This window comes from Zonotrichia leucophrys, chromosome 10, assembly GCF_028769735.1.
Source record: "Zonotrichia leucophrys gambelii isolate GWCS_2022_RI chromosome 10, RI_Zleu_2.0, whole genome shotgun sequence".
In the NCBI taxonomy this organism is placed as follows: domain Eukaryota; kingdom Metazoa; phylum Chordata; class Aves; order Passeriformes; family Passerellidae; genus Zonotrichia; species Zonotrichia leucophrys.
In genome coordinates, this window is record NC_088180.1 from 3,158,276 (window position 1) to 3,180,002 (window position 21,727).

Sequence of the window (21,727 nt, forward strand, 5' to 3'; positions counted from 1 at the left end):
TCAGCCACAGCTCCCTCTGCAGCAGCGGAGGCGGAGGTGGGATTTTGGGGGGGAGCTGAAATCCCAAACTCCGAGCGCGCCGCTGCATTCCAGCATTAACTTTGGCATTTCGTAACCATGTCTTGAAAATAAGAGAATTCAGGATAACCCCAGTCAAACATCCCCACGTGGCAATCAGGAGGCTCCTGATGATTTCCCACGTGTGCATTTGTACGTGCCATGCCCCTGGGGCGTTCCCCACCACGGCAGCACGGAAAGCTTCGGTGCCAGGATGGAAAATGCACAACTATCCAAGGAATGTGGCACTCAGGGTGGCATGGTGCCAGCTGTGTCCATCAGCCAGGCAAACCTCATCCCCAGCTATGGACTGTCACACTCAGCATGGATTTCTCCTGCAGGAAAGGGGACAGGGAGAACATCTGACCCCTATGGAGGTGTGCCATGTCACTCCCCAGGGCTCTGCCTTCACAACAGCAGCCCCAGTGAGCACTGGAGTGACCTCAGCTCCCCGGCTCATCATCCTGGGCAGCTCCAGGGGGATGATGAGCCTGCATCCCTCGGGTACCTGGGGAGTGGCCACACCAGCCAGGAAAACTCCAGCCTTGGAAAGAGGCAGGGAACTCTTCACCTCCAGTGTGAGCTCCAGTGTGATCTGCTCACACCGCAGCCAATTCCTGTTGGATTCCATCCATTTGGGGCTGTTGGCAGGGAATATTTGTGTATCAAATTCCCAGGACCTTGTTTTGGTCCTTGTGAAACCCCATCCAATGAAAATTCTGAATGTGGGGAAGTGTGATCACTGACATGGAGGAGGAGGAAAATAAAAATTGACTGTTCCAAGTTTTCCGGGCTGGTGGAGGGCCCTGAGGCCACGCTGAGGGCAGGACAAGCCCTGGAGCCACTGGAAGCTGTTAGTGATGCACAGAACATGCACTATGGTTCAACGGGGAGCTCCACCCTGAGAGCAGCCCCCACACATGCTCTGTAAGCAGTTAGTAAGTGCTACTCAAGGCTTACAACCAAAGCTGGTTTCCTCTGGGGATGCACTACCTCAGCCAGTTCTGATCCAAGCCTCGGCCCTGCTCCCGTTATTCCATTTGCTGTGCTCCACGAGCTCCTCTCCTCGCTGTGGGTCCCGTGGGGGTGGCTGTGCCCACCCCACACACACATCACTGTCCCACAGCCACACCCAGCTGCCCTGGGGAACAGCTCTCACTGCAAGGGCTTGGCCAGCCCAGGATGGTGCTGAGGATCCCTCCAGCACGCTGCCCTCCACCTGCCCCATGGCTGTTCCATCGAGTTCCTGCAGCACCACGACATTCCTGCTGCTTCTCCCAAGGAGTCCTCACAGAGGTTTTCTTGCTACAAACTGGAGTAAGCTGCTAGCAGCACATTAAAGGCTGTTTCTCAGCATTGGTCTGGCAAATACTCAGCCTCACACTGCCCCTTCCCCCAGCTGTGCACAGGGGAAGGTGTGCAGGAGTTCATAGATAAAAGTTACTACTAGTTGTATGTACCAAACACAGATGAATTAATTAATTATTGCTACCATCAAACCTGATAATAAGCCCTATTTTTATAAAATCTAATCAGAGGCTACAATAGACACAGGTTCCAGAGCATTCCTTAACTACAGATTCAGCTACACAGCAGAGTAAGAGCCCTCCCCCCCTCTCTGAACCCTGCACACATTTTAGTTCTGAAGCACCTTTGCAGCCCCAATCCCTTGAAGTGCAATGATTCCTTGGTTGGAGTGTAATGTCCCCCGACAGCCCCAGCCCAGTGTCCATCCACGGGGAGAGGGGAATGCCACCAGGAGTGAGGGTGCTGCCAGCTCTGCCCTGTGCTGCTCCTTGGGGCGCACACACAGAGAGATGCGACAAAGCTTTAAAGACATCCACAACCCCCCTGAGACCCCTGAGATCCAGCCCTGTGGGCTTCATGTCCGGAGAGGGAGGAGAGGAGAAAGGCAGGAGCGTGGAGCGGGGCGGGCTGTGCTGCTGGTCCTTCCTGCAGAGCGGCTCCTCCAGCAGCAGCAGCAGCAGCAGCAGCGGGGCCGGGCGGCTCAGCGGCGGCGCGGGGCGCACTTACCGTCGGGAACTTCGTCCGGCCGCTTCCGCTTCTCGTAGATGACGATGATGACCACCAGGATGACGATCTCTGCCAGGATGCCTAGAAAGGGCCACAGCGGGGCCAGGTGGCTGCGCACGCGCAGGATGGTGGTGACCGACACGGAGCCCACCTGGTTGGTGGCGTTGCACTGGTACTCGCCGGGGTCCTCGTTGATCTGCAGGTTTGTGATGCTCAGCTCGGTGTAGTTCTCTTTGTTGGAAATGAAGAACCTGCCCGAGGAGTTGTTGATGTCCTGGCAGAGGGACAGGGGTGGGAAATGGGAACAGCTTTAAGGCCTTCGTGGCACGGGAAGAGGAGATTTGAGGGAGGAGGCCAGGCCTGGTGTTTGTCTCTATAAACACCACAAAGAGAACCTGCACTCGGGGCTCTGATCACTGCCAGCACTGAGCCACTCCTTAAAACCTCCAGCTCACACTCAGCAGGGAACACTCATCCCATCCTGCTATTTGCTTCACATTCTGGCTCCATCCATCCAATCCATGCAGCAACAGGAAACAGCTGGGCTGGAGGGGTTGCAAATTCCAACTCCTCTCTGCTATTCCCACTGCTGGTCACATTTTCCTGCTCACTACATCACTGGCTACATGGAACAAACAGATCACCCAAGCTCCAACAGGGATCACTGCCACCTCCTCATTTAAAGTCTTGTGAGCTCAACCAGTAAAACTTGGAGGAACTTATAACCCAGTGTGTTTTTAAATCACATTTCTAAGTCAGTCTTGCAGTTTGCAGCGAATTTCAGAAAATCGTTTCAGGGTAAGTTCTTAAATTTGCCCAGCAGTGCAGTGAGCAATTTTTTTCACATACCAGTAATATAAACATCAAGTTTGTATCTACATATTTATTTTACATATTTATATTATTTATATATAAATATCAATTTTATATTCACCCATCCATCCTCCCTGCTGCCAGAAATACCCACCTTCAGTCACACTTAGGAGGGACTGCACGTTGAGCAGCCACAAAGCTCCTTTAACAGCCCATGCCCGACCCCAGGGTGCTGCTGTCCCCCCCCTCAGGGGGTCTGGGCAGGGTTCCTGACCCCATTCCTTACCTCAAACACGCCATTGACCTTCTTGCGCCACACCCACTCGGGGTGGGGGAACCCCACGGACTTGCAGTACATCAGGGCCTCCTGGCCCTCGTTTTTGTTCTCACTCCTCTTGTGCCCAGTGATGTCAGGAACGGCTACGAGACAACAGAGCAGCTTGTAAGTACCAACAGGCTTCTTTCACTCCCCTGCACACAAATCCCTCCTGCTCCCTGGAAGTTGGCATTGCCACCCCAGGGATGTTAGGGATGAACTCTGTGTGTGTGTGTGTGTGTGTGTGTGTGTGTGTGTGTGTGTGTCCCTCAGCACAGCCCTAACCCCTGTGCTCTGTGTGTGTCCCCTCAGCTCTAACCCCTGTGCTCTGTGTGTGTCCCTGGGAGCAGCTCTAACCCTGTGCTCTGTGTGTGTCCCTCAGCCCTAACCCCTGTGCTCTGTGTGTGTCCCTCAGCTCTAACCCTGTGCTCTGTGTGTGTCCCTCAGCTCTAACCCCTGTGCTCTGTGTGTGTCCCTCAGCTCTAACCCTGTGCTCTGTGTGTGTCCCTCAGCCCTAACCCCTGTGCTCTGTGTGTGTCCCTCAGCTCTAACCCTGTGCTCTGTGTGTGTCCCTCAGCTCTAACCCCTGTGCTCTGTGTGTGTCCCTCAGAGCAGCTCTAACCCCTGTGCTCTGTGTGTGTCCCTCAGCTCTAACCCTGTGCTCTGTGTGTGTCCCTCAGAGCAGCCCTAACCCTGTGCTCTGTGTGTGTCCCCTCAGCCCTAACCCTGTGCTCTGTGTGTGTCCCTGGGAGCAGCCCTAACCCTGTGCTCTGTGTGTGTCCCTGGGAGCAGCCCTAACCCTGTGCTCTGTGTGTGTCCCTCAGCCCTAACCCCTGTGCTCTGTGTGTGTCCCTCAGCTCTAACCCCTGTGCTCTGTGTGTGTCCCTCAGCACAGCCCTAACCCCTGTGCTCTGTGTGTGTCCCTCAGCTCTAACCCCTGTGCTCTGTGTGTGTCCCTCAGCCCTAACCCCTGTGTGTCCCTGGGAGCAGCTCTAACCTGTGTGTCCCTCGGAGCAGCCCTAACCCCTGTGTGTCCCTCGGAGCAGCCCTAAGCCCCCCCGAGCTTAGGCTGGCTCAGGGCAGTGCCTGGGCTGACCCCTGGCCCAGCAGATGGCCCCAGGCTGCAGGGCCCACCTTTAAAGCTGCAGCTCCTAATTACAGCACACGTGGCTGGATGTGTGATGGCAGCTCTGAGCTGTTAATCCAGCCCAGGCCAGCCTGGCTGCTCCAGGAAACTGGAATTTCCTCCAGAGACTCCCCTGCTCCACCAGCACACTCCCTGCAGGTGCACACAGAGCCAGCAATTCCAGCTGCAGGCTGAGATCATGAGGGGAATTTCTCAAAAGGAACAAAAGCTCTCGTGCCAGCAGACAGCAGCTGAGCCTGCTCTCCCCAGAATTGCAGCACTAATCTTTGGGAAATGCCTGGCAAGCTGTTCTGCTTCCTCCTGTGCTGTGTCAGAGGGGTTTGGGTGCAGGGAGCATCCCGTGCCTCAGATCCTTTTTGGAGTGCAGCAGCATTATCCAAATGAGATTGTGAAGCACAGCAAAGCCAGGGCTGTAGGAAAGCCTGGGCTCCAGCTCCTGCTGGTGTGTGTTCACCTGGGCAGGCACACAGGAGAGGCCCCAGGCATCCTCCAAGTGCCCATGGGAATTCCAGCAGCATTTCCAACTCAGCATTTCCAGCCCAGCACTTCCTGGGCCTTGCAGGAGTCCTGTCCAGAGGATGAAGCCCAGCCAGATGCCAGCTCTTTAGTTCCAAGATGATGCCAAAACCACTACACCATGATAGGTAAGAACGGGCCAAGAACAAACCCAAGGGGTTTATTTAAGAAAACTGACACCCAAAATGTGTCATATTGCCATATCATCAATATGGCAATGCCATATCATCAATATGGCACAAACATATTTTATGAAAAATCCTTTCCTTAGGATTTTTCCTCCTGAGAAGCTGAGAGGCCTCAGGAACAAAATGTAAACAATGATTATCTGCTGCTGTGGAATGCAACAGGGGGATCTGTGATTGGCTCATGTGGTTGTTTTTAATTAATGGCCAATCACAGTCAGCTGGCTCAGACTCTCTGGTCAGTCACAAGATTTTATTATCATTCCTTTCTATTCCTTGCTAGCCTTCTGTTGAAATACTTTCTTCTATTCTTTTAGTATAGTTTTAATATATCATTTTCTTTTACTATAATATATATCATAAAATAATAAATCAGCTTTCTGAAACATGGAGTCAAGATTCTCATCTCTCCCCTCATCCTGGCACCCCTGAGAACATCACCACCCAAAATGCATCTTTCCACATCAGACATAAAAATACACTGAGAGACATAAACCCTGACCTGCACGAAGGCACCAGATCCAAACAACCCCCTGGCCTTGCACAGACAGGAGCTGCCAGAAGCTGAAGGAAGCTGGAGGAGCATTCCCCACCTGCCAGGGGCAGAACACCTGGAGCAGCTGGAGCTGCTGAGCTGAATTCGTGTGCTCAGGCAGGAAATCACTCAGCCCTGGGCTGGCAGTGCTGGGCTGCTGCAGGACCCAGGCCCTGTCCCCAGCCTGAAAAATGGCATTTATCCCAAATAATGAAGGCTCCAGAGGGGACTGTCACCTGGGGACACACTGAGAGGTGCCACCACTTCCCTGCTGGGCCTGGGACCTTCTCAAAGCAGCACCTGGGTGAGCCCCCTGTGGCTTTTGCTTCCTGGAGGAGGCCAAGGAGGGATCTCCTCCAGCCCAGCGGTGACAGGGACAGGATCCCAGAGGTGGCACTGCTGGAATGCCACCAGGGGCTGCAAATGGGAACACTCCCATGAGGAAGAGCAGCAGTGGCACTCAGCAGCTCCAGGCTGCTGGCTTCCAGTGCCACCCTGAGCAGGGCTGAGCCTGGAAAAGGGGACAGGGCCAGCACTCCCAGCTGGCCCAGTTTGTGTCAGGCTGCTGGCAGGGAGGGAAGGGACAGGAAAGGACAGGGAACACTTTCTGGGACACCTGCACTCCTGCTGCAGGGTGACACAATGACATTGCAGAAGGAGAGGCCAGCTCCCAGGGTGCTCCCAGGGAGATCCCAGCAGTGCCCAGAATACCTCAGCTCCTCCCCGGCTCTGCTGGGCCAGGGCTATTCCTGGAGCACCCAGGGGCTCTGGGCACTGCTGGGGTTTCAGTGCCACCAGCAGACACCAGCCCAGCACTTTCTGTCCCAAACAGTGCAGGAAGCAGAGTCCTGCTGGCCCCACATCCCTGCAGCCCCAGCTTTAGCAGGGCTTCCCTGGGAAGCTTTTCAAGCCAGGACTGCTCCTTGCACCATCCTGCTCTGTGCCAGCCAAAGCCCAGGGTTGATTCCTTAGGTTTAATCTTTCTGTTCTGTGTTGGTGACAGCTTTAGCTTTATATTAAGTGTTACTGGGATCTTTTCACAGGACAGTGGAAACAAAACAATCCTTTTCTAGCTGGAGACTCAAGGACAATCTCTTCAAACTTCAGGCCCAAAGCATGAACAATGTGAGAAGAGGAGAGCAGGCAAGCAAGCAAAGAGGATGAAACTTCATCATTTGAAGCTGTTAATTGGACAGTTAACTCCTATATGCAAATGGACTGAAACTTATAAAAATGTGAGATCTCATGACCAAGCTCTGTTTTGCTTCCATCTTGGAGCCATTGGGGCACTGCCAGGGTGCACCCTTTGAGGGCACTTCAGTAAATCTCCACTTTATTCCCCTTAACTCCATCCAGCCTCTGCTCCAGCTCCTCAGGGCATCAGGGTGAGGCAGGTTTAGGTGGGAAGGATTTGGATTTCAGCTCCCTCTGCTCTGTCTCTGCTGATCACCAGCACCAGCAGAATGCCCCTGGCAAAGGGAGGTTTGGATTCCTGAAAAATCCTCAAGGTGGGCTGGAAACACCTCACAAAGAGCAAAAGGAAGCAGAGTTAATTTAAATTAACTGCTACAAAACAAAGGGAAAATAAATAGACATTCAGGCATGCTTGACATGAGAGGAATTCTAAGCAGCATAGTTTTAAACCTAAACACAGCAGGAAAGGGGTTTGTGGCAGGGTGACCATGGGGCTCCCAGCAGGCACAGAACTCAGTGTGCAGCAGCTTTCCCAAGGGTTTGGGGGTCACACAGCCAGGAAAATTCATCTCCTCATGTACAGGAGGCCCTCAGCCCTTCCAAGCCCTTTACCACTGTAAAGGAGAGGGAAATTTAAATGTGTGACACCTCCAAAGCATGGCCCAGTTACCTTCAAGTTTCTCATTAATAGACAAAATTAAAGCAAGGGCAAAGCACCTAAAAATATTCCTGCACTGAGGGGTGACCTGAACAGGGCTCTGGGAAGTTTCTTTTTCTGGTTATGACTCCAACCCCTGTCTCCCTGTGGAGCTTGAAGGCACCAGGAGAAGGGGGAATGTGAGAGGATTTTTGTGGGCTCAGAGTGCCCAATTGAATTTATTCCTCTAGAAAGGAGCCAGGCTGCAGCAGGGGTTTGCTGAGACAGCCAGGAACTGAGGTCAGGCTGTGCCCCAGGAACAGGAAGGTGCAAAGGGAGCAGGAGGAATCCCTTGGTGAGGCAGGGGCAGAAAGGCCGGGCAGGAAGGGGAATTCAAAAGGTCCCTCCAGCAGCTGTTTCCTCTCCCCTTCTGCCAGGATCCTGGAGGAGCAGGGGCACTGCAGAGCTCTCCAGGGCTGCACTTCATTGTTTGGGGTTCTTTTCATGCTCAGGCCTCCAGAGCTCCCCACCAGCACTGCAGGGATGCTCCAGGTGGAAATGCAGCAATCCAGGATTTCCTTCCATGGGCAGGAGGGGTGCCCTGGCCAGGCCTGGCAGCTCCAGCACCACCACCCCACCAAAACCACCCCAGCCTGCTCCAGTGCCAAGGAAAAGGGGACACGAGATCCCTGCTCCAAGGGGCCCTTTCCCTACACCCAGTATTTGCTGGATTCCCTAATTCCAGCATTTCCCTAAATTCAGCATTTGCTGCATTCCCTAAACCCAGCATTTTCCTAAACCCAGCATTTCCTGGATTCCCTAAACCCAGTGTTTCCCTAAACCCAGCACTTCCCTACACCCAGCATTTGCTGCATTCCCTAAATCCAGCATTTCACTAAATCCAGCGTTTCCCTACATCCAGCATTTCCTGGATTCCCTAAACCCAGTGTTTCCCTAAACCCAACATTTGCTGCATTCCCTAAATCCAGAATTGCTGCATTCCCTAAACCCAGCATTTGCTGGATTCCTAAACCCAGCATTTCCCTAAATTCAGCATTTGCTGCATTTCCTAAACCCAGCATTTGCTGGATTCCCTAAATCCATCATTTCCATGAATACAGCAGTTGCTGGACTCCCTAAACCCAGCATTTGCTGGATTCCCCAAACCCAGCATTTCCCTACACCCAGCATTTCCTGGACTCCCTAAACCCAGTGTTTCCCTAAACCCAGCATTTGCTGGATTCCCCAAATCCAGCATTTCCCTACACCCAGCATTTCCCAGATTCTCTAAACCCAGTGTTTCCCTAAACCCAGCATTTGCTGGATTCCCCAAACCCAGCATTTCCCTACACCCAGCATTTCCCAGATTCTCTAAACCCAGTGTTTCCCTAACCAGCATTCTGATCCAACCGCATCTCCCTACAACCCAGCATTTGCTCAGCCCCAGGTTTGCAGCTCAGGGCTGCCCCCACAGCTCTGGGGAGCTGAGCAGGAACAAACCCCCCCCCAGAAGTCCAGCAGAGCTGGCTGAGGGAATCCAGCTTGGAATGAATTCCCAGGAAAGGCACCAGACACTGCCTGGATTTCCAACTGCTCTACATCTCTGCCCTAAGGATTTTGTTTGTGAAAAAATCCCACAATGGTTTGGGTGAAGGGACCTAAAGCCCATCCAGTGCCACCCCTGCCACGTGCAGGGACATGTCCCACTGTGCCAGGCTGCCCCAGGGCCATGGCAGGGACAGCAGGCACAGCACACCAGGGCAGTGGCCCTGCACGCCCTGGCTGCCTCTGCCACAGGCTCTGGGGAAGCTGTTCACAAGCTGTCAGAAAATCCCTATTTTTGGAGCACGAGCACTTTGGCATTCAGCAGCCTCCTTCCCCTGTGCATCAGCAGTGAGAGCTGCACCCTAATTACAATCAGCATCATTACAATTAACTCTGAGTGTAATTGCTCGAGCACCAACAGGAGCCATGCAGGTAAATATGAGATCACAGGTGTGATGGGCACCCAGGTGGTGTCACTGTCCCCACAGCTGCTCCAAGTGCAGTCCCCATTTGCTGTCCCCACTTTCCCAGGAGAGCATTTAGGTGTAAATTACCTGTGGGAAGTGAGTAGGATCAGTTCTCCTGGCATTCAATCACAGCAATTGCCATTTCCTCCCCCAGAGTGAGCTCCCAGCTCCCTGCCAAGCTCTGCTGGTGGCCCTGCCTGGCAGAGCAGCAGCCAAGCCCTGTGGCAAACATCCCAAGGGCCCTGCAGGGACCATCAGAGCTGGCAGAGCTCTTGCTCCGCTCCCAAAGTTGCATTTCCCCCCTCCAGGAGTGGTTTGTCACCTAGAGCAGCCCAGAGGAGCCAGCAGGAGCTTTGCATTTTAATTAACATGAGGAGATTCAGCAATTAGAGCAAAAGGGCAGGATGGGATAGAAAATCCCCAGGAAAAGAAAAGGAGGAAAATGGAACCTCTCCAGCTGTGTGCCCTGAACACCCAGCCCAGCTCCTCAGGGTGGTGGAATTCCCTTTCCCACACACTGACAAGGCCTGCCAAATTCCACACAAATTCCCAACCTCAGCCTGGAATTCCACTGGGAATTCCTGACACCAGCACTGCTCTGTGGCTCCCTACACCCACATCTGTGGCAAACCTTGCCCACTGTGCAGCTTTTATTCCTAATTTCAGGCTCCAGGATGTGCCCATGACCCAGTGCCCACAAACCCATGGCTGCTCCCATCTCTGAGCTCTTTCCCTGGATGTGTGCCAGCCTTTCCCTGGAAATCACAGCTTTTATCTGTGATAACAAATTATTATTTCTGATATGAACCCAGGCATGGTGAGGAGGCCTTTGCTGTGTTGTGGGGCTGCTGAGGGAGTGCCAGGGGAGGGGACAAGGGGACAGTGAGGGTGCCAGCAGTACCTCTGACCTCGATGGTGGCGTTGGCCACGGGAGAGCCGGAGAACACGAACACACACAGGTACTCCCCTGACTCCTCTGCTCGGGCCTTCAGGATCCTGCAGGGACAGCACACAAGAGCTAATTAACACCCCTTAATTGCACCCACTAATTGTGGGTGCAACCATGGCACGCCCACCCTCCCCAGCACACACCGAGGCAGTTTCCTCCCCCAAAACACTCCTTTTTTATTATTTGTATTATTCTTTTTCAAATTATTCCTTTTTAATAATTATTTTATTCATTATTAAGTATTTTATTTATTATTAATTATTTTATTTATTAATAATTCTTGTCTTTATTATCCTTCCCTTTTTTAATAATTATTTTTCAATCAAGTTAAAAAACCCCCGCAGAAGAGCACAAACCCTGCAATAAAATCATTTGATGACCCCTGGAAACTGCTGAGACACATGGAAAAAGCTGCTCACTTCAGGCTGAGCGCTGACACATTTACACACCCAAACTCCAGTTACAAAGTGAATAATTTCAGATAAGGAGCTCTGCAATGGCAGAGCAGCTCAGCAGCACACTGAGCCCCTGCAGGCACGCCCAGAGTGAGGAGGGGAAGGACAAGGGGGGTGCTGTGACTCTCCCCAGCTCTGGTGGCCATCAATCATTCATGACACAGCTCAAGGCTCACAGGAGCTCCCTGCAGCTGGAGCAGCCACCCCGAGCTGGATGAAGGGTTGGGAGAGGTTCACCCCACTGCCAGTGCTAGGAGAGGCAGGATTTTTAATTGAAGCAGTTTAATCTCTAAATTCTGGAGTTTTCTGGATGATAAAAGTAGCCAGCTCTGAACTCCAAGCACCAAAAACATCTGACAGCAAAACAAAGTGACTGAAAAAACAAGAACTTGAGAGCTTAAGGGAAATAAACAGAATATAAAAGATGAACCAATGTAAAATATAAATAAATGGGGGAGGGAAACACCCTCTGTCAACCACAGCTGTGCTGCTGCTGCTTTTCACTGAGAAAACCTGGAATTCCTGGATTTAAAATGTAACCAAAGCACCAAAGGGCAGAGAGAGCCTGAACTCCAGCATCAGCAAAGCAGCCCAGGAGTGCTCAGGAATTCAGGATCCACTCTGCAATGGAAACTTGGGATTTCTCCAGCTGTGCCTGGGATTGCTGGGAGTCCCCCATTCCCTGGGGACTGTGGTGTTCTCCCACTTCACTCCTTCCCTCCCCAGCAGTGCCTAAATCCTCCTTTACAGAGGAATTTGGAAGGAAAAATCCAGCCTGGCTTGGAACAGCCTCAGCCAGGCCCTTGCTGGGCAATACTGGGCAATTCCCAGGAACCCTGAGCAACACTCCAATCCAGGGAAGCCCCCAAAGCTCAGGCCAGGGCTGAACACTGCACTGAGGAGGGTCAGGAAGGAATTATGAAAGGAAATTAAATTCAGTTTTCAGTTGCAAAATTAACAAGGTAATTCAAAATGAGCTAAAGGGGAAATTGAAAGGACAAATCATTAATCAGGGTCAAACCAACTTCCAAAATGCTGTGGGTGAGAGGCTGCTTTGCTAAGGCCATGGAAACCTGAACATCCCCTAATCAGCATAATTACAATTAAATATCCCCTAATACAGCCTAATTCTGTTTCAGTGAAGCAGGGGGGAAGGGGCCCCTCTGGAGACAGAAAGCAGCTGGGACCAAGCTGTTAAAATGTCCCCAAAGAGCTCTTTAGCTTGGCTTAGCATGGAACTGGAAGGTGGGTTTGCTGTGCATGGAAAGGAAAAACAGGGCAAGAAAAGCACAGAGGGAACAGACTCTGAGGGCAGCACTGAGGGAGCTGCACGGGATCATCCCACAGCCACCAAATCATGACCAAACCACCCCAGCAACACCTCAGGGACACCATCCCAGCCCATCCCCATTTCCCATTCCAGCTGGGATTCTGGGCTCCAGGACAATGTGCAACACCAAACCCACCCATGAGCCCTGGAGAAGAGCTCTGAACTGGCTGAGCCACCACTGTGGGACCACCAGGAGTGCCCCTGTCCCCTGGCTCAGCCCAGGCCACCCGGACCTCGTGAATACCTCAGGAACCATCCCTGCCCATTCCCATTTCTCATTCCAGCTGGAATTTTAAGCTCTGGGATGATGTGCAACACCAGACCCACAATGAGCCCTGGAGAAGAGCTCTGAACTGACAGAGTTTGAGCCACCACTGTGCCCTTCTCCACAGAAGGGAGCCCAGGCCACCCACACCTCAGGATCACCATCCCTGCCCATTCCCATTTCTAAATTTCAGCTGGGATTTTGGGTTCCAGGAGGATGTGCAGCAACAAACCCACCCATGAGCCCTGGAGAGGAGCTCTGAACTGCCAGAGTTTGACAGAGCCACCACTGTGGGACCACCAGGAGTGCCCTTGTCCCCTGACTTATCCCAGGCCACCCACACCTCAGGAACACCATCCCTGCCCTCCCCAGGGCACAAACACCATCCCATCCCTGCTCTTCCCAGGGCAGGAACACCATCCCTACCCATCCCCATTTCTCATTCCAGCTGGGATTCTGGGCTCCAGGAGAATGTGCAGCACCAGACCCATCCGTGAGCCCTGGAGAGGAGCTCTGAACTGACAGTTTTACTTCAGCCTGTGTAAACTGTGAGAACACCAGGTGTGCCCTTGTCCCCTGGCTCAGCCCAGCACCCACACCTCAGGAGCACCATCCCTGCCCATTCCCATCTCATTCCAGCTGGGATTCTGGGCTCTGGGAGGATGTGCAGCTACAGACCCACCAATGAACCTGGAGAAGAGCTCTGAACTGACAGACTTTAACTTCAGCCACCACTGTGAGAACAATGTCCTTGTCCCCTGGCTTACCCCAGGCCACCCACACCTCAGGAGCACCATCCCTGCCCATTCCCATCTCATTCCAGCTGGGATTCTGGGCTCTGGGAGGATGTGCAGCTACAGACCCACCAATGAACCTGGAGAAGAGCTCTGAACTCACAGAGTTTGACTGAGCCACCACTGTGGGACTACCAGAAGTGTCCCTGTCCTCTGGCTCAGCCCAGCACCCACACCTCAGGAACACCTCAGCATCACCATCCCTGCCCTCCCCAGGGCACAAACCCCATCCCTGTCCATTCCCATTTCTCATTCCAGCTGGGATTTTGGGCTCTGGGATGACGTGCAACACCAGACCCACCCATGAATCCTGGCGAAGAGCTCTGAACTGGCTGAGCCACCACTGTGTGCCCAGCAGGAGCGCCCCTGTCCCCAGCCCAGCACCCACCTGTACTCGGTGGTGTTGGAGGCTTTCCTGGTGCCCGGGATCTCCTCTCCGTTCTTCACCCAGTAGCTGGCGGCCAGGGGGCTGGGGCTGCTGGTCAGGTTGCACTGCAGCGTGACGGCCACGCCGGCCACGTGCAGCACCACGTCCTCGCTGGCGTTGATCCGCGGCTCTGCAAGGCAGGGACAGCGTCAGGGCCGGCCCTGGGGACAGCGCCAGCTACTCTACGTGGTGGCACAGGGGGCGGGAGGGGAGGGCACCACACGGGGGATGGCACTGCGGGACACACGGAGGAAGCACAACCAAACCACAGAGCTCGGAGCGGCCGCGCTGCTGGGGAGAGACAGGAGGGGTTAATTAATGGTTATTGGGAATCCCACACTGCAGGGACACCAGGGACACTCTGTGCTTCCCACAGCAACTCCTGGCGCTGCATGGGAGGCTTCAGTTACTCCTCCAGAGGTTTCTCGCTGGCTGGCACTTGGTTCTTCTTATCACTCCCTGAAAGGTGCCTGTGCTCAGCTGGGGTTGGTCTCTCTCTCCAGGCAGCACTGACACAACCAGAGCACACAGTCTCAAGCTGCACCAAGGGAAATTTAAGTTGGATATTAGGAAAAAGTTTTATTACAGAGAGGGTGATAAAGTTCTGGAATGGCTGCCCAGGGAGGTGGTGCAGTCCCCATCCCTGGGTGTGTTTAACACAGCCTGGATGTGGCACCGGGTGTTGAGGCTGGGCTGGACTCGATGGTCTTGAAGGTCTCTTCCAACCTGGTGATTCTCTGAATTCTTCTCCTTGAGGTTTCAAACAAACCCATTTTTACACAAACAGCATTCAAATTTAGGCTTCTCAGTCATATTCTGCATATTCCCCACCCAAAGGCTGCTGTGAGGAGATTGCACAGGGCACAGGAGGCTGAGGGAGCAGCACCCCAATCTGCCAGGGCAATGTGAGGATACACAGCAGGCTGACATCAGCCTGCAACTGCTTTGTGTCTGAGGCAACCTTGAGCACAAACATTTCTAAAGAACAAAGGCAGCCCCAGTGCATGAGCAGAGCCCAGGAGTTCTGCTGGCTGCTCTGGGGCTGTTCCACTGCACAGCCTCACCTGGCCACAGCAAATTCCCATTCTTGAGGGCAAAGCCTTTCAGAAGTGCTAAAATCAGTGAGGGCGCCGTGCTGCTGTTTGAGACCCACGCTGCCCTCAGCCCCTGCAGGTGCTGCTGCTCCCCAGCACTCACAGCTGCCTCATTCTCAGCCACAGAAACTGCTCCCCAAACCTGGCTAAAAGACCTTTCTGCAGCAGGGTCTGCAGCAGGGTCTGTGAAAAAGCACCTCACACAGGACGGCAGGGGTTAAAATGGCACAATTCTTGCTGTTAGTCTTAAAAAAAAAAGGTTTTTAGGGTCAGCTTGGCCTGCAGGCCAGCCCAGAGGCTCTGTGTGTGGAAATGCTGCTGTGAGCCCAACCTGGGATGAATTCCTGACAGATTCCAGAGGTGCAGCTCCAGCTGCTCCTTCCTCCCTCCCCTCTGGCTGCAGGAGGCTGAGGAAGCAGCACAGACATCTCCCTGATTTCTGCAAGTCATCCAAGGAATTTGGATTCTGGAATCTCTGCCATGCCTTGTGGCAACAGTTTGGGATATGAATTTATGAGCCATGGAGCCTCTGGAATGCAGGTTATGAAACACAAGGAGAGAACAGAAAATCCCAATTTTGTGTCAGAACTATCCCAGCTTTCCCCACAGGGAAGGAACATCCCTGTAGGCCATGGCACCTTTCGTGTTTGGATTTTTAATCTAATCCTTAGATTAGTGTCCAGGCAGGAAAAATTATCCATCCTCTGGCAACCTGCAGCATCCCAGTCATGGATATCCTTCTTGGAAATCCAGCTCTTTAAATCATTCTTTAACTGCACAAACACTGCAGTTGCTGTTTGTGTGATTCAATTTTCACTCTGTTTCTGCCTCATTTCTCCCACACTGGTTATTTTATCCTTTCAAGGATTGTTTGGGCCCAAAATTGTTGTGTTATTCTCATATCATGCACCATTCCTGGCCCGCCCTGTGTGCTTTTCCACCCCCAAAAAGCTCATCTGCATTCCCACAAAAACACTGACAGAGCTCTGGGAATATTTTTGGAGTGTGTCTGAAATAGTAACTCAGTGACTGACCTGCAACCTTTTCAGTTTTAGTTTAGCACAACTGAAGGCAGCTGGAAGTCTCATTTCCAGCTTCACCTGCATTTATGTTACTTTGATTTGGTTATTAAAAAAGCAAATTGATGGATCAGTCTCCTGATTTAATTGCAGGAGACAAAGTGCAACTGGAATACTGGGACAGCAGCAGCAAGGAGGATGCTCACCTAGAAAATCACTTTTACACATCACAAAGTGCCCATTTTATGTAAGCTCAGCTTTTACAGTTAAAACCCAAGCAAAGCAACTTAAAAAAAAAAACCCAGCAAGTGAAATTCTGGTTCCAAATGCAGAAGGAGGTGGAAGGCAGATGGTGGCTCCTGGGTGCCAGATTTTCAGAAGCGAGCTGATCTCTGCAGAGGCCAGGACAGAGCCTGTGCTCTGTGGGGCTTTGGTGCCACAGCAGGGCAGCAGCTGCAAACTCAACTCCACTGAGCCACACGATTCCCATTTCCAACACAAACTGAACGGAGCAGCTGAGGCCACCTGGGCAGGCTCAGGGAAGGGGCTCCACTTCCAGGGACACCTTGGGAGCCTCATCCCTGTTCTCCTCCTCTTCCTCCAGCAGGCTCAGGCAGGAGCTGATGTCCACGGGCTCCTCCTCCCAGCAGGAGCAGCTTGGCTGTCCCAGCACACAGGGGAAGGCACTCAGGGTTTGTTCCTTATTGCCCTGCACAGCAGGGCCCCACAGCAGTGGGATCCCACAGAGCAGTGTGAACCCACAGAGCAGTGTGATCCCACAGAGCACTGTGAACCCACAGAGCACTGTGAACCCACAGAGCAGGGCCCCACAGCAGTGGGATCCCACAGAGCAGTGTGATCCCACAGAGCAGGGCCCCACAGCAGTGGGATCCCACAGAGCAGTGTGATCCCACAGAGCAGGGTCCCACAGCAGTGTGATCCCACAGAGCAGGGCCCCACAGCAGTGGGATCCCACAGAGCACTGTGATCCCACAGAGCAGGGTCCCACAGCAGTGGGATCCCACAGAGCAGTGTGATCCCACAGAGCAGGGTCCCACAGCAGTGGGATCCCACAGAGCAGGGCCCCACAGCAGTGGGATCCCACAGAGCACTGTGATCCCACAGAGCAGGGCCCCACAGCAGTGTGATCCCACAGAGCAGTGTGATCCCACAGAGCAGTGTGATCCCACAGAGCAGGGCCCCACAGCAGTGGGATCCCACAGAGCAGGGTCCCACAGCAGTGGGATCCCACAGAGCAGGGCCCCACAGCAGTGGGATCCCACAGAGCACTGTGATCCCACAGAGCAGGGCCCCACAGCACTGTGATCCCACAGAACAGGGTCCCACAGCAGTGTGATCCCACAGAGCACTGTGATCCCACAGAGCAGAGTCCCACAGCAGTGGGATCCCACAGAGCAGGGCCCCACAGCAGTGTGATCCCACAGAGCAGTGGGATCCCACAGAGCAGGGCCCCACAGCAGTGTGATCCCACAGAGCAGTGTGAACCCACAGAGCAGGGCCCCACAGAGCAGTGTGATCCCACAGAGCAGGGCCCCACAGCAGTGTGATCCCACAGAGCAGGGCCCCACAGCAGGGGGATCCCACAGAGCAGGGCCCCACAGCAGGGGGATCCCACTGTGATCCCACCCAAGGCACTCAGGAGGGAGCTCCCACCCAGCAGCAGCAGCTGGAACAGCCTGGCAGGGCAGGAGAGGCTCAAGGGCAGCCCCTGCAGCAGCTCAGGGGCCTGAGGGAGGGAAGCCTCTGCCCTGTGCTCCCCAAAACTGGCTCTGTACACCAGAATTGTGTCCCCCAGAGCTGCTCTGGAGTGTGCCATTCACCTTCTCTGAACAGGATCCCTTCTCCCAGGGTTTTTCTCCTGAAAGGCCTCAGAGAAAAGGAAAACAATTCTGATCTCATTTGCTTCTCCTGTGCTGTGCTCATGTGGAATGTGTTTGGAGATTGGTCACCCACAGGTGATTGTTCCATTGATTCTGCTGTTTGTTGTTTTCACTCTTTGGCCAATCAGGGCCAAGCTCTGTCAGGACTCTGGAAAGAGTCACAAGTTCTCATTATTAGCTTTCCTGTATTCTTTAATATAATATAGTATAATAAAGTAATAAATTGGCCTTCTGATAGGATGGAGTCCTCCTCATCATTCCTTCCTTCCTTGGTGGATCTGCATTGACAATCCTGGAGCCCCAGGCTCTCTCCAGCACACAGCCCTCCCTAGCAGACACATTTCCAGGCTCATTCCCAGCATGGCAGAGCTGCTGCTGGAGGCCATGCAAGCACTGCAGCCCTTTGGGAGCCCAAAGGACACGGGAGGGCCGGGGGGGGCCCGGGGTCACTGCAGCCACCCCACAGCACTGGCTCACAGCCGTTCCTCCACGTGCACCAAGGCTGCTCCATTCCCACAGGGAAGGTCTCTGATCCAGCAGTGCCCACAGCAGCACCAGGCTTTGGGGACAGCTCCAGGGGGGATTTTTCAAGGTACCCAAATGAAAAAAATCAAGATACAAATAGAGTTTTGTACCCAGTAGGGCATTAAAGGGTTATTTGTGCACAGAGCACAGGAGCAAGATCACACTTTTGCTCTGCTCCTCTGTCAGCTGAGGGCACTGAGAAACCACCCAACACAATTTCTCCTGTACCTGCACACTGCAGATTTCATTCCCTCCACCTCAAACTCAGCAGCCATTTCCTTAGGTAAATACAAGTTTTACATCTGGCCCAAAATTCCTCTCTACAGAATCTGACCATATGAACTCCCAAAAAAGCAGAGTGAAGGCAGCAGGGAAGCCTTGCCACAAGCAAAAACAAAAAGCAATTCTGGGCCAAGCACAGCCTCTGCTGCTGCCCTGGATGGAGTCACTGTGCTCAAGGCTGGGCAGGATGTTCCCCCTGCTCCCACGGGCTGCATTAGCAATGGCTGCACCTCCTCAGTGCTGCTGCATCAGAGAACTCCTTAGGAACATGCTGCTGGCCAGGAAGGAAAAGAAACACCAAGAAAAATCCAAACACGAAAGGTCACGTGGAACTGAAAGGGAAGGATTTATCCAGAAGCAGATATGTAACCAAAACCAGGTGAGGAGGCATTCCCAGAAATTCCAAGAGAACAGAAGAAATCAAAATAAAACGGTTAGAGTTGGGAAAAGAACATGGAAATAAATCAAAGAGCAAGGCACTGGTGGAGAAGCCAGGGAGGCTGGAAACCTCCTACAAAACTAAAGGGAGGAGGGAACAAACACAATCCGACAGCGGGCTGGTGTCACACGGAAGCTCTAGCACACATCCCGAGGTTTTCCCAAGTGCTCTGTCCTAAGGAGAAGAGACACGGGTGGCACACGGGGTCAGCACTGCAGGCCAGGAGGAGGAGGAGGAGGAGGAGGAGGAGGAGCAGCCCGCGGCACAGGAGCACAGGACAGGGTGCGGCAGAGGGTGGGGACACGGGGCGGGGTCACCAGACTGCCTCTAGACACTACAGTGCCACTACTGGGGGCCGGACTCACTCTGCAGGACGCTTATAGTAGCCTGGGCTCGAATCCACGTAATGGAGGGATTTTGCCTCAAGTCATTCCTCCTGGGATCGTTGCTGGCCCTGCACTCGTAAGTCCCAGAGTCTTCCAAGGTAAGGCGGGTTACTCTCAGCACACTCACCCCATTGGCCCCGTAGGCAGTGTTAATGGTGACACGGCGCTTCCGAGCGCCATCCCACAGCTGTTTGAAAGCCTCTGCCCGGTTGACTTCCGCATACCACCACTGGATCTCTGGAGTGGGGTTCCCAACCACATCACAGTACAGTTCAAAGGCGTCCCCCGTGAGCTTAGTTTCTGACATGGGCGACTTGACAAACCCGGCTGCAGGGAGGGGCAGCAGAAACGCAGTGACAGAGCGGCAGAAAACAACAGAGCTCGCACACAACACAGCAGCGGGGCAGAAAACACAGTTAGAGACATGGCATCGGCAGTGACACGGCTGGGGACACCCAGGGCATCGGCAGTGACATGGCTTGGGGACATCCAGGGCAGCTGGGGGACACCCACAGCATAGGCAGTGACATGGCTCGGGGACATCCATGGCATTGGCAGTGACATACCCAGGGCATCACCAGTGACACAGCTTGGGGACACCCAGGGCACTGGCAGTGACACACCCACAGCACTGGCAGTGGCACAGCTTGGGGACACCCAGGGCACTGGCAGTGACACACCCACAGCATTGGCAAAGGCACAGGTTGGGGACACTCACAGCTGGGGACACTCATGGTGGCTTGGGGACATCCAGGGCACCAGCAGTGACACACCCACAGCACTGGCAGTGACACCACTTGGGGACACCCATGGCACCAGCAGTGACACACCCACAGCATTGGCAGTGGCACAGCTTGGGGACACCCACAGTGGCTTGGGGACACCCATGGCACCAGCAGTGACACACCCACAGCATTGGCAGTGACATGGCTTGGGGACACCCAGTGCACCAGTAGTGACACAGCTTGGGGACACCCATGGTGGCTTGGGGACACCCAGGGCATTGGCAGTGACACAGCTTGGGGACATCCACGGCACTGGCAGTGACACGACTTGAGGACACCCATGGCATTGGCAGTAACATAGCTTGGGAGCACCTAGGGCATCAGCAGTGACACGGCTTGGGGACACCCATGGCACTGGCAGTGACAGGGCCTGGAGACCCATGACATCACCAGTGACACGGCTCAGGGACACCCACAGCACCAGCAGTGACACCGCTTGGGGACACCCATGGGCGATTTAGGCAGTGACACCGCTTGGGGACACAGTGACACGGCTTGGGGACACCCACAGCACTGGCAGTGACACAGCTTGTGGACACCCATGGAAATGGCAGTGACACAGCTTGGGGACACCCATGGCACTGGCAGTGACACCGCTTGGGGACACCCATGGTACTGGCAGTGACACGGCTTGGGGACACCCATGGAAATGGCAGTGACACAGCTTGGGGACACCCATGGCACTGGCAGTGACACCGCTTGGGGACACCCATGGCACTGGCAGTGACACCGCTTGGGGACACCCATGGCACTGGCAGCAGGGCAGGAATTCCCGATGTCCTCACTCCTCCCTGCCCTGGCACCCTCCCAGAGGCATTTCCAGGCCTGTTCCAGCCCTGGCAGCTCGGGCTGTGCCAGGGTTGTGTCCCTGCCAGGGATCTGCTCCCTCAGGTTTCTTTACCTGACCCACCCACAGGGCTAAAACCCCACAGCTGTGCCAGCTGTGAGCTCTGCTCTGACCCCTCTCCCATCTATTGAGGACTTGCAGGGCAGGGAATTCCCCAAGATACAAGTGACCCATTTTCCTGATCAGCCCAGCTCTGGGAAAAAGGGAATTTCAGTGCAATGAACACTCACAGGCCAAAAGTTCTGTCAGGAACCCACAAAGGGCCCTCAGCAGTTCCCTTGGTGTGGAGAGGGCTGACATCCCTGCTCAGGCCATACAGGACACTCTGGATATCCTAAATCCTCCATACTTACCCGCCTCAGAGCCCCGCTGGGAGCACAAACACACACACATTAAATTCTCCTTCAATCCTATTGCCAAAGATATTCAGGAGAACAGCAGTGCCTCAACACCAGGCCCTTCCCCCAGGCCCCTCCTAAAACTGCAGGATTAGGACACAGCTGGCCAGACAGATTATGCAGCAAAAGCCATCCTGGTGCTCTGCTGGGGCAGGGGACATCAGCAGCGTGGGGAGGGACAGTGTCACACCAGGAAAGCTCAGAGCCTGTCATCCCTGGCCTCGGATTGTGCCATTCCTGCTTGGTTTAGGATGAGAGGCAAATCAGTGAGGTTTGGAAATGGGGACATTAAAACAGCATTTAATGAGTGACCAGTGACCACAGCCACAACCCCCTAATGGCCACAGCCCCCTGTGAGCAACAGCCACAAACCCCAATAATGAAC

At 53.9% G+C, this 21,727-nt stretch overlaps 1 protein-coding gene across 1 annotated transcript in view; it reads right to left on the reverse strand.

The window, feature by feature from the left end:
* NPTN (neuroplastin) overlaps window positions 1–19,874 on the reverse strand; it is a 27,050-nt gene extending 7,176 nt beyond the window's left edge. The window contains exons 1-5 of the mRNA XM_064722550.1: window positions 19,292–19,874; window positions 13,628–13,796; window positions 10,348–10,442; window positions 3,191–3,324; window positions 2,092–2,365 (exon numbers count right to left, since the gene is read on the reverse strand). Coding sequence (XP_064578620.1) covers window positions 2,092–2,365; window positions 3,191–3,324; window positions 10,348–10,442; window positions 13,628–13,796; window positions 19,292–19,859 — 1,240 coding nt within the window. The 5' untranslated portion in view covers window positions 19,860–19,874. The remainder of the gene's footprint in view (window positions 1–2,091; window positions 2,366–3,190; window positions 3,325–10,347; window positions 10,443–13,627; window positions 13,797–19,291) is intronic.
* Window positions 19,875–21,727: the final 1,853 nt, after the last annotated feature.